We start from the raw sequence: 18,281 nt of genomic DNA, 5'->3' as shown, positions 1-18,281 counted from the left end.
TGGGATGAGCATTAGAGCCAGTATTCTAGCCTAAATGTGACAGAAATCGAAATTTTGAACTTTTTGGAGAAAAGAAATTTATTCTCTTGAGGTCCAGTATCTCGGGAAATATTACATCTATAGAGCTGCGGTTGGGCTTAAATTTTTGAATATTTTATCTAGGCCTACATTAAAAAGAGTATAAGTTACTTTTCGTAAAAAACCTACCCTTCACAAGTTTTACGCCAAAACTAGAAAAACGTTTGAAAATTTCAAGTAAATTTCTTAAAAGTAAGTTAACTTTTGTGAACTTGACTTAATACTACTCTAATATGTACTAAAAACAAACCAAACATTTAGCTTTTGCAATTTATTTGGACCAAAGGCATATTTTTTTGTCTACAGTGACAGACCTAATATGTATTAATTAATTCATAGCCTCATACTATAATTTGCACTTTTTACATTAATTTGTTCATACTGTTTGACACTTTGATTTTTAACATACAGTAGTAATAATAAAAAAAAACCTCAGTAAAAACAAGATCAAAGTATTAAATACTTAATTTTGTCTTCATTCAGTTTTAAGATAAGATAACTAAGTAATTCCTTAATATCACTGTAGTTGTTTTGTCTATTTCATTGAAGACATAAACCATATATGATTTACGAGTGGGATGCCCACCTAACATGTACACAATGTGTGCCTTTGTTATCTGAATAAGGCGGTAAAATCTATCTATACATTTTGAATTGCTTTGATTTCACACTAATTTATATAATTTATTGTTTGCCTTGAAGCAGATAATTTTAATTGCTTGCAGGTAAAACTGATATAATAAAGACCTGTACAGTTGATACAATTACATTGTACCCAAGCTATAGTGTGATTTATGATGCAGCAGCCACCACTTTTGTGTTTTTATGTATATATTGTGTGTTTGTTCTCTGTAGGACATATACATTCACAGTATGTGTTCAAGACAGAGTATTTTGAGGCAAAAGTGAGTTTAAGTAAATTTCCTTTAAATTAGAGTTACATCAAATCAATGGCTACACTGAAGACTTATATTTTTTTTATTGTATAACTTTAAAACTCCATTCAAATCAAATAAAAAAAAATCTTTATTCATCAGATATATACACTAAGTATACAATTGAATAGTGTCCAAAGACACACAGTCTGTACATCTTAAAACTACTAATCCAAGTACATCTAAATCTACGAGGAGGTGGAAAAGTACTCCTCCAGAGAATACAATGCCTTGTTTATCAAAAACATTTAACTGTGTTTTTGAATATTCTCAGATTAATTAAATTTTTTATACTAGTGGGTAGATATTTAAAAAATTTCAGCCCCATGTATGATGGTTTTTTCTCATAATACTTTAAATTGTGATGAGTTGTTACAATGTATTTTTTATTTCTGGTGTTGTATGGATGAGGTTCAAGATTTAATTCATTACTTATTTGATTATTTTTTTGCAATTAGAATTGTGTCAAAAATATATTGGCCATGTATTGTTAGAATTTGTAATTCTTTAAATTTCTCCTTTATTGTTTCATTGTAATCTAGTCTCAATATAATTCTAATTGCCCTTTTTTGTAGTTTAAGAATTTTATCCGTATTTGTTTTTGTCGTTGCACCAAATTAAATGATCAAATTAAATGTTAGTTACGTGATTGTAGGAAAAAATTCAAAGAGTATAACAATATTTTTTTACGTTTTCTCATAATATAAAATTTCAAGTAATACTCCTTTTAGATTTAGTACAGTTATTACATTACTACATCAGATAGACTATTATACTCATGGTTCTATCACAAAAACTAACAAAACAATTGTTTTATTGTAAATTGAAAAAGTAGTTTTAAATAATTTTAAACTATTAATTATTACAAACATACAAGGACAGCACGCTAGTTAGCTGCCACCTGTACATCCAAGCTCTGCTTTTAACATGGGGCTAAAGTTACTAAGTTGTGAATGGGTAAGCATTTCAAATACATTAAGATTTTAAATGAAACTTAGATTTTAGTGTCTCAATGCTAATGAAGTGTTAAAAATACAATTACCTGTTAATATTGATTGTTTATAATTGATATAGATTACAGATTTCCCCACATTAAACTTAACATTAAAAATAAATAAACTATTACTATTAACAAATAATCATATTTTAACAATATATTAATGTTGATAGACAGAAATCTAATTTTCTAAGTGAAAAATGTATGGATTTGAGACGGGTTCCTACATATAATGCAATTTAAACATTAGCCCTATGTTAAAAGCAAAGTCTCAGTGTGTGGTGGCAGTTAACTAGCATGCCCTCTTAAAACTATTGCTTAAGTTAACACCATTACATAGTTTATTAATTACTCATTTCTGTATTTCAGTTAGACCATTTCACATTTCTGTCCAATGCAACATTCAAACTCCGATACCTTGTCAATGACAGTTACTGGTCTCCTGACACAAATGCTCCAATATTCTTTTACGTTGGCAATGAAGGTGACATCACGTTGTTTGTACAGAATACTGTAAGTAGAACAATTTGTTTAGCACCTTTTGACAAACTAACCAATAATGAGACACACTGTAATTCTGCCCACTCCCTATGACCATATGGTTGACTTCCATTTTCATGAGATGAAAAGTGATTCTTCAAAATTATATTACTTTTTTTGCTCTCTTAGGACAAGAAGCGTATAAATTGCACCTAGTCCTGTAAGGACCTTTGCACTGCTTCTGGAATGACAGGTTATTCAGCCTCCTGTCAAGATCCACGAGGAAGCATTTAGGGCATTAATCTCATGTCATGTTCCCTCAAAAGAAGAGTAGGCCAGCTATGAGGCACGCCCTTGTTAAAGCTAGCAAGAACCTCTGACACTTGTGGAACGAACCCCACCAACTCCAACAGTCATCTCCCGCAGTGGACTAGACCTATCGAATTACCCTTGCACCCCAGAATCTTGACATTTACAGTTAGTGATGTGCCGCTCTTGGACATCCATAAGGTTGCCCAGTTTTAAGTGACGTATTGGTTTTTGCTGTGCCCAGTGATAGGTTCAACTGGAAGGTATTTACTACCTAGGAGTGATCCCTGCTGAGTTGTTATGTTATTTAGTGTAGTCTCATATACTAATAAAATTTATTTTGAAAATTTAGTATAATTTTGTGATACGTGGGTTTGTTAACAATAGTTGTTAATCTTTTTTCTCTCAGTATAGATAAAAAAAACTCTGATAAGAAATATAATACATTAAAGATGTTGATTTTTTTGGCCACATATATTATTTTATTTGAGAGAGAGTGATGGATAATTCAATGCAAAGCATTAGTGGAAGGAATGTTCAATTCTCGGTTTTGGTTTGGGAATGTTGGATATTCTAAATGATGTTTTCTGTTTACTAATGTTAGATAATGTGCCAGTATTGGCGTAACAAGGACTAGGATTTAGGGGGGGATGAGTCTGATTGAAGAGTCCCGTCACATCGGGAGGGGAGTTTTGGAATAAATCTGAATAAATATAAATTTGAATAAATTAGACAAGCCTAATTCAAAGTATTTTAACTGCTGCATTTCAAACAAGTTTGATAGTTTTTATACATTTTTTAAATTTTTAGTCCTTTTAGAGGGAGCGTCAATACTCTCATCCCCTCCCATAGGTAAATTAATGTGTTGTCTTCCATTGAGAAACCACAAATAGGCATGAATGTTGTTATCAGTTATCATTTGTTGACAGTTTCATTTTGTCTAGCCTTTCCAATGACTAGTTACCAGTAAATAAGAAACTCTCCATGTATACCACTGTGCCAAGATGGTTGATAACGTGCTGTTAGTTAGCTTTTGAGTAATTGAAGAAGAAATAAGTCTATTTTCATTTAAAATTAGCATAGTTGAAATTAAAAGTATTTTATGTACGTATTAAATAATAACTGTCCAATCCAAATGTTTTGATTCAAAATACAATCTTAAATCTTAAATAAAGCTCAAATCTACTGAGCTATTATGGTATAGGATCAGAGCTTAATTTCTTGAATCTTCTAGATACTGACTCTTTCAATAAAAATTAAAGAAACTTCGATGACCTGACAAGTGTGTAAAATTTGAAAACAATTTACTCAATAATAGTTTTACTGTATATGCTACTAGAATAACTACAGTATATTTGAGGTGCCTAGAATCAAAACCCGCCAAGTCCATCTCAACAAATTTTCGGAAAAGTGGAAAAAACTGCCACAAACAGACTAATGATAAGAACTAACCAATTTTTTTTACCAAAAATTACATCATTTTTACTTTAATATAGTGACAATGTATGATAAAAATCCCTACAATAGTTTCATAAAAATTTAGAAAAATATTAAATCAATATTTGGTTTTGGCAGATTTTGATTCTTTGGCGGAATTTGATACCAAAATAAACTAAGGCTGCAAAGGGGTTAAGTTGTAAAAGCTTTACTAATGGTAGAGTTTACTTTGTTTACACTTTAATTAGGTATAGGCAATAAAACAAAGTAAAAATATTGGTTTTAGTTATTACAAAATATTGCAAATTCTCATAAAAAAATGTAATGTTTTTTTTTCTAAAGTAAACAGTCTTTATCGTTTTACTATCACACTATTTCTGTATAGATTTCCTCATCAACAATGATGTTTTCATCTTCTTTATTGTTGTGACCTTCAGCGTCTTGGTTTTCTAAATCGCGATAAAATTTTAGCATCTCGTTGCCTTCTCCAAAGTGCTTTGCGAGCAGTCTGGCAACATCCTTTACCTTTGCAGATTTATGGCCAACCGCCTTGTTGATGTTTTTTGGGTTTATGTGAGACGTATCAAAATTTGGTTTTGTGACAGATTTTGTTGCAGAACCTTGAGTTCTATAAAAGACTTCACCCTGGACCAGAATGTTATTTTTCTTCTTGTTCCGTTTTACATTTTTGAGGGGTTGAACTTGAAATTCCACAAGTTCGGTTTTTTGCACTTTATCAGATTCAGACTTCCAGTCTTTAACCAGGACAGTGACTCCAACATGATGAACGGTTCCATGTTTCCCCAGAACTTCTTCATCTCTTTTGGCTGAAGAATAGTGTCCTTCTTTTCAAATCCTTCTCAATTAATCCAAACACCCTATCAGGTGGAAGAAATGAGTGTCCAATTACGGGAAATGTAATTTCAATACAAGTGACATGATCAGGAGCATCAGATATCAGCCATTTTCCAAGCATAGCAATGATGATTGTATTTTTGTTTCCCCCCCCGCACCCATGCACCCATGTGCAAAACACTTCACTTTTGTTTTTCCCTGGAAACCTGCATTCATCAGATGATTGTAAACACAAGAAGAAATTATATTGACGTTTAATTATTCCAGTTTCCATTCCTTTTTGTCAGGGGCTTTCTTTCTAGCTAGTATACCAGGGCTGTGGGCACTAACTTAGCAATCTAAGTTAGTGCCCACAGCATCCACCATTTAGAAAGTATGACAGCGACAATATGGTGTGATAGTTAGTATTTATTAACTATCACAAAATATTATTTAATACACTAATTATTATAAAACAAAACTGTAATCACAAAAATCCACGTGTTTTCACAAGAGACAGGATACTCACAATGAGAAAAATAAAACAAGAAAAGTAAACAACTCGCAGAGGATCATGGGTAGTCGCCGGGTAGTCACATGACAAAACCAGGCGCTCCTATTGGCCGTTTTGGACTTGGCGGATTTTGAAACTAAAAATGGTGAAACTGCGTTTGGACTTGGCGGGTATTGCAACTAAGCCTCAACTTTGACTTCAAAATACACTAGGATGCGGTGGGATTTGATAGAAAATAACAGTTGAATTGAATCTAGCGAGGAAATATCTATAAGAAACAATATCAAACTCAATTTCGAAAAAATATGGAATTGGCGGGTTTTGATTCTAGGCACCTCATTTCATGATGATGATACTGTGGCTATAATTTATATGTATGTGCTTCTTAGAAGTATAACCTTTGGATTGAGATTATTATAATTTAATATATTTTCTAGGGTTTCATATGGGAGATAGCACCTGAATTTAACGCTCTTGTTGTATTCGCTGAACATCGCTTCTATGGAGAATCAATGCCATTTGGGAATAAGTCATATGTAAGTTGGCATTGTTTTATAAAACTTACACATGTATAACACTAGAAATAAATGTGGTCTTTATTTTAGAGTGGATTTTTGCAAGTATGCTCATTTACATACAACTCGTGTCAGGATTTGCCTTATAAAAAATTATAAACAAGCAGATTACTAATCAATCCACTTGACTGTGCCTTACCTGTAGACACCCAGAGTACAAAGTATAGTGTAAAGTAGGTGAAGAGGTATTTTCATTGTCTTATTAACTGCTCAATTGATAAACCATATATTCTTTTGTGTCTTTGTTATAATGTTTTAAATACAATTTCTAAGCACGGTGGAGCAACCGAGTTTTTTTAGACATAAAGTAGTTATGGTGGGTAGTGTTGAATCAATGTGAGTGTTCAGTTTAACTACAGTTCACCTTCCCCTTTATGCAGAGCCTGAAATATGATGCTGTCATAGACTTCAGATTGTGCAACTGATGAGTCAATGGAAATATCTCTTAACCTTGATTACACTATATTTTGTAGACTGGGTGTCTCCAATTCTGAAATAATGTAAAGAGTTCATTTTGATATTATTTGCGCTGACTTTTTCGGATCTCTCCAGATGAACATGATTCCAGATTCCAGGAGTCAAGTCTGTGACAGCATCAGATTTCAGACTCTGCACTAAGAGGAAGATGAGTTGGAGCTTAACTCAACATTCACATTGATTACACCCTTCCTACCATAGCTACATTATGTGTAGATTACATTTCTTGTCATGATAAATACATCAAAATTTAGACAAATATTTCTTCAATGTTGTTTTCCTCAATGTCCAAGACGTCTTGTATTTGGTCAGATGGTCTTGAAAATGCATAATTTGTAAAATAAACCATAGCTACATTATTTGTAGATTACATTCATTGACATGACAAATACATCAAACATTAAATACATGTTTTACCATCGTTTTCCTCAATTTCCAAAATGTCTTGTTTGGTTAAAAAATGCATAATTTGTAAAAAAATTACAATTTAAAACTAATTTGCCATTTTGTACATGGGCGCACACTGTTGACTACCTACTTTTATACTAAAAAAAAAATGAATAAATGCTACTCCACAAACAAGTATTTAATATAATGTTGGTTTGAGTTAGTTAAGATAATAGCTTAGCAAGCTCAGCTCTTTTCAAGTGTATAAGGAAAAATCAGATATAAAATTCTATAAGTGGAGTGAGATACACAGCCACTAGTGATACCAGTTTTCCAGTAGCAGAGTACCAAAATAGCCACTATGAAGAAGTTCTGGAGTAGTTTATAAAGGCTTGTTTCACTAGCAAAGGGAATATTTGTTTAGTGAGTGTAAAGTTCACCAAAATGCTACCTACTATTTGATTATATTAATAAAAATGCTCAATAATTTTGTTTAATATTAAGACATCGCAAATCATTAATAAATGTTAATATTATTTTGTTCAATAATAACTTAGGATAAAGGAAATATTGGATATTTATCATCCTCCCAAGCTATGATGGACTATATACATACCTACTATTTGATTATATTAATAAAAGTGCTCAATAATTTTGTTTAATATTAAGACATTCCAAATCATTAATAAATGTTAATATTATTTTGTTCAATAATAACTTAGGATAAAGGAAATATTGGATATTTATCATCCTCCCAAGCTATGATGGACTATATAGACCTGATCGCGGAACTCAGGCATAACCACAATAAGCAGTTCCCGGTGGTGTTGTTCGGGGGCTCGTATGGTGGCATGTTGGCAGCCTGGATGCGCATGACGTACCCAGCAAGTGTGACAGGGTAAGTATTTCAAGTTGGTTGTGTTGGTAGGTGACAATTATTCAATCCTGTTCAACATTAATAAATCCTCTTTTTTCCCATAATGATTGTATTATGATAGTAACAATACTAAAGTTTTCCACACATAACATAGCTATGGTCGGAAGGTTTGATTTGGTTTCAATATTGAGCTTAGCCCTAGTTCACCTTCTTCTTAGTGCAGCGTCTAGAATCTGAAAGGTGTCACAAGCTTTACTCCTGGAATCTGGAGTCATGTTTGTTTGAAGAGATCCCAAAAAGTTGGCGTCGAAGGAGCTTAAAATGATCTCCTTACATTGTTTTACCATCAGAGACATCTAAACTACAGAATATAGGTGAATAGGTATTCTCATTGTCTCATCAGATGCACAATTAAGTGCACTATGATGGAATAGCTCATTGAATACATCTTCAGATGAACATGTCTCCAGATTCTTCAAGTCAAGTCTGTGACAGTGTTAAAATTCTAGACACTGTACAAAGAGGGAGGTGAACTTTAGCTAAACTCAGTATTCAAGAACTCAAGTGCAGTTGGTCACAAATTAAAGACAAGTAATGTTAATTTAGTGTATGGAGGCTCATGATTTGTGTCTGTATTTCCTTAATCACGTTCTTCTTTCTTATTTCAGAGCGATAGCTTCATCTGCACCGATATGGCAGTTCCCAGAAATGACACATTGTAACAGCTACTATCGTGTCATCACTTCTGCTTTCTCACGAGTCTCACCCAACTGCAGTGACAACATTCGCAAGTCATGGAAAACCATTGATGACATCACGAAAACTGGTGAGATTTTTGTTCTCTTAGGACAAAAAGCTTAGAAAATTGCACCCATTCCTATAAGGACCTTTGTGCTACTTCCGGAGTGCCAAAGTGACAGGATATTTTGGATGGGTAAGTTTGGGGGTATGGGGCATCTCCTGTTGAAATCCAAGAGGAAGAATTCATGGCACTAATCTCAAGTGATATCTCCTTGGAAGAAGGGAAAGCTAGCTCTCAACCAGCCTCTCGAGTCAAAGCAGCTTCGAATTAGCCTTGCACCCCAGAATCTCAACATTTGCAGTTAGTGATGTTCCGCTCCAGCACATCCATATGGTTACCCAGATTTAAGTGACACATCGGTTTTTGCTATGCTTACTGTGGGTTCAACTGGAAGATATAAACCAGCCAAAAGTGAACCCTCCTAAGGGAAAACTGGTGAGTTACATGGTTTACAATGTAATGCTTTATAGTTTTGTAAAACTACATGTATATTATTTCAAAACTATCTGCATAATAAAACTTGAATTAATAAAGAACAGTTTCAATAATTTGTTTTTAATTTACAGTTTATCCACATATTCAGATAATGAAACAGCTGTTTATATCCTGTGTATTAAATGACATTTTTAAGACACTAATGACATACTTTAAGATTCTGTTACAAGACCACAAAAGAGTAGTATATCAATATTTTCAAGATATAGTAGTTAATACTACTACTCCATTTAATCAATACTTTAAGACAATAGAACAGTTGTTTCTCTATATCAGTTGTGTGGTAAATGAAACTTGTATGTCAAGAAACTCTACTACTAAAGCGATACTTTAGATTACATCAAAAGATAATAAAAATAATTATTTATCAATATTAAAAAAAATCTTTTCAAATACCACTATTTTAGGTTAAAGGCAGTTGAACAGCAGATTGTATAGAACAACTCATTTGTATCATGTCTAAGTGCTTAGTACAACACTATTTTGAGATTTGTTTTAAGGCCATAGGTATTAACCATTTATATATAAATATTTTTACAAAACTAACCTAAAAACACAACAGAGTACCAGTCATTTATTTCCTTAATACAAAATTTTCTTTGTTTAATTACAGATGAAGGCAAGTCATGGTTGTCTTCCACATGGAATCTATGTGAACCGTTACAGAGTTCAGAAAATGTCACAACATTAAGGGATTACTTAGACAATGTGTACGCTAACCTGGGTATGGCTAACTACCCTTACCCTACTGACTTCTTAGCACCACTCCCTGGCCACCCTGTTAAGGTATGTTGTGTACTGAAATAAAATATTAATACACCATCATTAATTATAGCTTAAAACACTATTCTTATAATTGAATATTAATTTTAAAATTGTAGTTGGACTAACAAACAGAGACCTTTCATATTCCTTGTGAATGTACCTATTGTATTGTGTATATATTTCTGAACAAATTTGTAGCAGTTTTATGTTTTTTAATAAACACATGTATAATTTAATTGTTTATTGGCTATATTCTATGTTTATTGCTTTTATTATTGCGATATTTAAATTTTTTCACAGACATTGAAAAAGATTTGACATTAACATTTTGTTTGAATAGATATATTTATTAGACCACATTTTTCTGTTGGGTTGGTGGTATTGATCACTTATTAGAAATCAAGTGTAATGTAATAAAAAAAAAAAATACTTAATATATTTGACCATATTTTTTTTTATTAGATAAATTGATGAAGAAATCAATAGGAGATAATTTAGTTAGATATAAGTAAGTCAGGTAGCTGTGATTCTCTGCTTGGTAACAATAATTTAATAATACTCAAGAACTAATTAAATAGGTTCATTGTTTTAATGTAGCAATAGCATCACACATGAAAATTAGGGACATTGACGTGCTCCCTTGAATATTACTGCACTACTGTAAACTAAGTTTTTTTTAACAATATTTACACCTTTCATGAATTTTAATTGTTTTTTTTTTAAAGTATGCACAAAGTTTATCCTTCTAGTACAATAATGGCAAATTGTATTAGTATGAATATTCTGATTTGTAAAAATATTTTTCAGGCTGTTTGTAAACATTTACTGGAAAAAGATTTAGAAGGCAAGAAACTTCTATCTGCCTTGTTTCAAGGTGTTAGTGTTTACTTCAATTATACAGGAAACGCTAAATGCCTTAATTATGCAAGTGCTTATCAATCTTCTTTGGGAGACAGTGGGTGGAATTATCAGGTAAACATTACTCAAATTACATACTTTATATACATTTATTTTTGCAGTAAGAAAATTTGAATACTTTTTTAAGTAGATTAGGTCAGGTTTTTCCCCTATTCAGAGAATGTGATTAAAATCTTACATGAAGCACATAATATTTTGACAATTAAAGTTTTTACCGTACATGATCTATATATTTTTCAAACTATCATGTTTGTGAAATAAAATGGAGATAGTATACCTAAATTACGGGGTAAATCATGATTATAACAATCGCCATAGAAATTATCCATCAATTCTGAAACAAAACTTAGAACTTTTTAGTAAAAAGCCCGCTATTGCAGGATTCCAAGTTATTTTTATTTCTTCCAAAAGCGATTCTAAAAACTTCACAAATTTGTATATCATCTTCCAGCTCCCTTTTTTCTTAAAATCCACCAACTATAGTTGAATATGTGTAGTCAGCATCATCTCTCAATCCAGGACAGTGCTGACATTCTGTGGAAGCTGCTTTTCCCATCCAATGCAAGCACGATCGGTAATAGGCATAACAAAAAATCGTGAGTCACGAAAAACCTCTGTACTCACGGCCTACCATCTTTAATGAATAGTGCAGTTCATCACCGTTTTGTTTCAAGCTCCCACATTGCTTGCCACTGTGACACAATTCTTCTACTGAAGTATTTTATACGCCGACTAAGTCCTTTCTTCGCTAAATCGTCTGTTGTTCCCTCACAAACAGTGTGGTAAGAATTACAAATATGTAGTGCGATATATAGGAAGCATTGTTGTAATTTAATTAGCACCTTGTGAAAAATGTAGCTCAACCTCTTCCTGAAAATACTAAATTAGTAAAAATCGATGTCCAATCATTGTACACAAATATTGAACACCAACAAGGAATTGATTCTGTTAGATACTACTTATAAACAAACGTCCCAAAAATACACTTCCTTCATCAGATTTTCTTTTAACATTAATAAATTTCATTCTAACTATGAATTGCTTTAGGTTTCAAAATAACTTTTATCTACAGCAAAAAGAGACAGCCATGGGAACAAGAATGGCTCCTTCTTATGCTAATCTTGTGATGGGCAAGCTTGAACATGATTTTCTAGAAACACAAACATACAAACCCATATTTTGGAAACGTTACATTGACGATATCTTCATGATATGGACATATAGTAACGAACAATTACAACATTTTTTACAATCACTGAACACTTTCTGCAACTTAAAATTTACGTGGGAAATATCTGATTCAATTGTGAGTTTCCTGGATATAGATATTTTTATTGAAAATCAGAAGTTGAAAACTAAGATCAATATAAAAAACACCAACACATTTCAATACCTACATTATGACAGTTGTCATCCATCCCATGTCAAAAAAGCCATTCGAAAGAGTTTAGCTAAAAGAGGCCAAAATATATGCAGTGACAAATATCACTTAGAACAATACATTGATAATTTATTATCAGCATTTTCCAAGAGGGGTTATCCACGCAAACTTTTAAACAACAAACTGAACACTAAATCACTATCAATTGGAACAAATAAATCTAAATTTGACAATAATGATCCAAAGTTTTTAACAAAATACCACCCTGGACTTTATAAAATTAACAATATACTTCGAGTTGCATACAGTTTATTGGACAGCTCTGCTTCAACTAAAAACATTTTCAAATACATTCCAAAAATAAGATTTAGAAAACCACCAGTTTTGAAAGATATTTTAGTCCATCCAAAATTACCTAAGCACAAAGACCAAGAAAACATGACAGTTGGGTCACATCCTTGCAATAAACCCAGGTGTTTAGTTTGCAATATTTGCTCTAATTCAAAAACATTTACAAGTAGTTCTACAAAAACATCATACAGTATATTTGAAGACTTAACATGTGAATAAAAAAATATTGTTTACCAAATTCAATGCAAGTTATGCCCTAAAGATTATATTGGCTCAACGATAAATTCTCTCAGAACAAGGATGACAGGGCACAGGTATGTATATAAACATACCTGAGAAGACAGAGCAACCTCTAGTGGCACATGGTTTAATACATAATTTAAATTTTGAAGAAACATATTCAGTGAAACCAATTAGAAAAATATCAGAAAATTTAAGTACAAACAGTCTAAGAACCATGGAACAAGCCCATCAACTCGTCACTAAATCAAAATTTCCAAGTGGATTAAATTTGAGGTGACAGTCAACAAAGTGAATTTATAAAATTAAATCATATAAATAAGACTGATCAGTAATCCATCAACTGATACTGAACAACAAAGAAATAGTTTACAATGAAAAAGTAAAAAAATTGGGAATAACTATCAACAAAAACCTGGGATGGGCTGATCAGGTGTCACTAATGTGTAATAGGGTTTTTGCCTGTATACATGGCCTCAAGCGATTTGCACAGTACTTGCCGTTGGATGTTAGAGTGATGTTGGTGAAAACTCTAGTTTTACCTCACTTCAATTACTGTGACGTGGTGATCAATGACATGACTGTTGACCTTTCTAATAAAATTCAGCGTGCACAGAATTATTGTATTCGGTTCATTTTCAACTTACGACGTGATGATCACGTATCTCCTTATTTTGAGCAATTATCCCTATTAAAATCCAAAGAACTTAGAGATCTTCATGTACTTAGTCTGTTGCACGCACTAATCCACAATGGTTGTCCAAGTTATTTAGCCCAAAGTTTCGTTTTTATGTCTGATATTAGTGCACGTAGAACTCGTAGGGGTGCATCTTTATTATCAATTCCAATTCATAGGACAGCCTTATATAATAAATCTTTCACTGTTTCCGCATGTCGATTGTGGAACGCTCTCCCAGACAACATCAGAAGTATTGACAAGAGCGATCGCTTTGGGGCGGAGGTTAGGGCCTTTCTGCTGCGGACTCGGCGGGAGTGACGGTTGGTGGTTCTTGTGGTCACACTTGGAGTAACTGTATGTAAGTTGCGTGGATGGGGAATGAATGCTGTTAGGATAGGATAGTTTTATTAGTTGCCTGTTGCATTAAGAGATTTTGTTATACTTTAATCGACATGGTTTATTTTAATTATAATTGGTATATATACATTATTATGTTAAATCCAATATGTAAGTAACTATTAAAGTGATTTAGTTTACGTGTCACTTACAATGTATGATGATGTGTGTATAGGTATGATTATATTTTACTTTGTTTGTTTTGTTTGGAGGTTAAGTGGTAGAGAGGACTTTTAAGTCCTAACTTCGCCTCTGTAAATAAAGTCATTTTTCATTTCATTTCATATGTTTACCATTCTACACAATTCATTGTTAATTTTCATTTTCTGTGTTGATGTTTTGTTTTATTTTTATTATGTTCTTATAGCCCTATTTATATGTTTGTAATTTCCTGAAGACGGCTTAAGCCGAAATATAGAAACGGTTAATACATTTGAAGATTTCTTATTGAAGATTAATATATAAATATATATATATATATATATATACAAAATAGTTTGTTTAAACAAATATTTTATAGCTGATTGTCTTTCATATAGATGTGTACGGTTTTGATTTATTCATTGTTGCAGGCTTGTACAGAAATGGTAATGCCAATCTGTACAGATGGGAAACATGACATGTATGAAGTTTCTGAATGGAACTTTACTGAATATGCAGAAGATTGTTATGAAAAATACGGAGTGAAACCTGATCCTTCTCATGTTAGAAATTTGTATGGTGGTAAACATATTAGCACAGCAACCAACATCATTTTCAGGTACCTAATTATTACACTTTTTATGAGGCAAAACTAACAATAGTGTAGATTGACTAGTTTTTTATAGCGTTGCCATAATATCCAAGCCGGAGTTGAATTACGATGGATAAGATTGCTCTGGATGTCATCTGTATCATAACATAAGAGAACAATTTACTGTAAGTGCCATAAGAAATAAGTTTTTAAAAGAAATTAAATAATCTTATCACATTACAGAATACTTCCTTTGAACTTACAAGAGAGCATGCCTTGCAGCCATTTGAAGATTGTGTGGTGAAAATAAATGCAACAAAGCATAGATAGCATTTGATAATTCTTTTGCTTTAAACTAGCTGGTACAATAACTGATTCTGACTAATGCTTTACTTAGCATGTATCCTTTTAGATACATTATCGTGATGGTTACTACTTTCGATATTGTTAGACACTCACCAAATAGTTAAGGTGTAACTCCTTTCTGAACATTCAAGTAAATAATGTCATTTTGATGAATGCACTGGAAACATAATTTATATTGTATGTTATTATTGTCAGAGTTTACTTAATTCAAAATATTTAACCCTTACTCCTGGGATCGAAATAAAAGAGAACGCCCAGCAGGTCGGATGGCCACGCACGTGACCCTCATCATTGCAGTTGTGTAGGTCGTACACTTCGTGAGGCGAGCACTCACAGGTTGCGCAGCTGCGAACAAGGCCCGCTGCTACTATTGTACTACGTCACTATTATTTCAAACATGAAATAAACCCCTGGCTCCATAGGCTTGACAACTGCTGCTTTCTATTGGGAAATGTTGCGACTACGTAGTTCACATTATTTCCTATTACCTTAGTGTTCCGAAGTCTTTTGTAGTTTTTTTGTGTTTTGTCTTTTGTCTTTTGTTCCGTGCTTCTACTGCAAGTGATATAAAAGTTAATTTTATTATTTACTAATGTTATTTTAATACTAAATGTGCCATTATGGTTGATTGTAGTGACCTAAGTTCTAAGGGATGACAAATTATTGAAACCATCTAATCTGAAGATAGTGATGGTGATTTTGACTATTTCAATGGAAGGAAATCCACCACAAGCAGCTCAACCAGTTTGATAAAAAAAAAAAAAAACTCGTAAGAGGAACAAGAAATCTGAGAAAAAGAAGGAGATCTGTTTTTTTTTTCTCTTTTGTTCCCTTGGGGCGGCCTACTGCCATGCACTTAAGCCTCAAGGGCTTTTTGCGCACCCCAGAAACACCCCATGAGACCTACCAGTCTATGATTTCAGCAGTTCCACAAACCGCCGTAAACAACCTATCAGGTCCTCCTGGGGAAATTCACCACCCTTGTCCAAACTACCACAGATGACATACCGCTCCCTTGCTATTCAAGAGCAATCAAAGAGCAAGTGCTCGGCAGTTTCATCACACATTCTATAGAGCAGATCCTCCTGATGGATGCCGACTCTGTGAAGATGCTTCCTCAGGTGACCATGTCCTGTGATAAGACCAATAACCCGAGAAGACTTTGATCTATTTAGTGAGAGAAGGTCCGACGCCACTCTGAAGGAAGGCGACTTTAAGATGAAAGGCTTAATGAAAAAATTCATATTCTTTATAAAAGGGAACAGAAGAAAGATTGTGCCTGTGTAGCAATTAATCAGTACCAGGTGGGAGGAAACGGACAAGATTGTACTGCAAGACATGCAGCAAGGAACTAGCACTATACTCGGGTCAATGTTTCCTGAAATACCACACTATGAAAATGTTTAAAGGAGCTAGAATAAAGCTGCACAGTAGTAAATATTCAATATTCATTTATTTTTTCAGCTTCATTTGTACAATACCTTTTTATTGTTCATAAGATGTACATACATGTTTTCGTACTATTTTTTTTTATTTTCAATAATAAAACTCAATGTAGATAAAGTGAAGCCGATTTTGAGCTACCCGGGAAAATAATTCTGATCTGGCAGCATTTAGCAGTAAGCAGAGAATTCGGAGAACATGCAATGGGCCTGTAGCGTGGCTGCCTGATCGGGGAGGACAGCGCATCCAATATCTGAGTGCACTAAAAGCCAAACTGGGCCCTGAGTGTGGCCTTCCGAGCACTAAGGGTTAATATTGTTGGTGTAATATAGTTGAAGTTATGATCAATTTGTTACTAATAATAATTTTAAACATAATCATAGTTTTTTTGTTGATGTAATTTATAGTTAGTGATTGAAGAACAGTATACTATACATGTTAATACTATCTGTAAAATAATATTAAAAATCTGTGTAGCAATGGCGAGTTAGACCCATGGTCTTGTTGCGGGGTACTACACAACATGTCAGACACTGCCCAAGCTATAGTGTTAGCTGACGCTGCTCACCACCTGGACCTGAGAGCTTCCAACCCGGCCGATCCTGAGTCTGTTGTGGAGGCCCGCAAATACTACCGGACTGTCATACAGCAGTGGATTTCTCAATGAACTTAATACTAATTCTGTGAAATAAAATCAAGATATAATAAATTAGTTACTAAAAATTATGTTTTACTTACTCTGCTATACAAAATGATGTCTTTGTAATCCAAGAACTGAATGAATTGTTTTCAGGAACACTGGCATGGAATCAGTAGAAACAGTGGATTACTGAAATATTTTATAAATCAAAGGGAATTTACCAAGAAATCCTAATTGACTTTAAGCAATCAATACATGCCATAATATTGGTAAACAAATTGCATGAAAATTTTAATTGTTGTTATAATTTATACGAATTAAAAACAACAGTTGTAATAAAATGCAAGATTCCATTAGGGAAGTGTCAAAACAACCAAGCTAGTCACCGGCCTGCGTTAGTTGGTCCAGTTAGACAATGACTTAACATGTTATTCTCTAGTTTTTTTTTTTGTTTTTTTTTGTAAACAAAAAACACACTTTCCTGGAAGGCTAATATTAAAAATGGATAAAGCTAAGAAACTTACTGTGTTATTTATTTGGACATGGATAGATATGTAGTTCCCAAGAAATTCATAAGATTAGTACAGAAATCCCAATTTTAATATATATTGGCTTTACACATTCTTTATTTGGGCTATTCTTTTGGAGTATGTACATGAGCGTGTCTGTATGTGATTTAATTTTTAGCAAAAATCGTATTTTCAAACTGCATTGCCATTATTACCAGACTGACAACAATAATCCATTCAGATCTCCAGTTTTTACATCAAAGGTAAAATAAAGCATTTTTGGGCTTTTTTAGGGCCAGTCAAGAAAACCAAGTTTCCTTATGAAATTGTACGTATTTTCTGTAATTGTTTCTAAGTTTTTGACAAGATTGATTACAATTCATCTTTACTTGGTGGTATAAAGTGAGAATGTTATGTAACTAAAAATAAACACAGTCATGATTAACTATTCTCTCTAGATGGATACATTCTACATAGAGAGTTAAGGTCAATATAATCCTTATTTCAAGGTTCATAAAAATGAATAGCTTTAATATCTGATCCTGAGTCTGTTGTGGAGGCCCGCAAATACTACCGGACTGTCATACAGCAGTAGATTTCTCAGTGAACTTAATACTAATTCTGTGAAATAAAATCAAGAAGTAATAAATTCTTTACTAAAAA

The 18,281-nt window shown here is 33.0% G+C and overlaps 1 protein-coding gene across 1 annotated transcript; it reads left to right on the top strand.

Annotated features, from left to right (window-relative positions):
- Nucleotides 1-772: 772 nt before the first annotated feature.
- On the top strand, nucleotides 773-18,281 carry LOC124360064 (lysosomal Pro-X carboxypeptidase-like). The gene is made up of 9 exons (XM_046813326.1): nucleotides 773-983; nucleotides 2,380-2,523; nucleotides 6,022-6,120; nucleotides 7,746-7,921; nucleotides 8,569-8,726; nucleotides 9,811-9,983; nucleotides 10,770-10,934; nucleotides 14,500-14,687; nucleotides 16,947-18,281. The coding sequence occupies exons 1-9, from the start codon at nucleotides 873-875 to the stop codon at nucleotides 17,134-17,136; spliced, it is 1,404 nt and encodes a 467-aa protein (XP_046669282.1). The 5' UTR covers nucleotides 773-872; the 3' UTR covers nucleotides 17,137-18,281.

Source organism: Homalodisca vitripennis, chromosome 4, assembly GCF_021130785.1.
Source record: "Homalodisca vitripennis isolate AUS2020 chromosome 4, UT_GWSS_2.1, whole genome shotgun sequence".
In the NCBI taxonomy this organism is placed as follows: domain Eukaryota; kingdom Metazoa; phylum Arthropoda; class Insecta; order Hemiptera; family Cicadellidae; genus Homalodisca; species Homalodisca vitripennis.
Note: the sequence above shows the minus strand (reverse complement) of the source record. Positions and strands in the feature narration are given on the sequence as shown.

Bases quoted from the DNA above. Each gene is read 5' to 3' on its own strand.
- LOC124360064 (XM_046813326.1), top strand. From the start codon at position 873: ATGATGCAGCAGCCACCACTTTTGTGTTTTTATGTATATATTGTGTGT. The intron at 2,524-6,021 runs GTAAGTAGAACA...TATATTTTCTAG, and splicing joins CGTTGTTTGTACAGAATACT to GGTTTCATATGGGAGATAGC. The intron at 8,727-9,810 runs GTGAGATTTTTG...GTTTAATTACAG, and splicing joins TGATGACATCACGAAAACTG to ATGAAGGCAAGTCATGGTTG.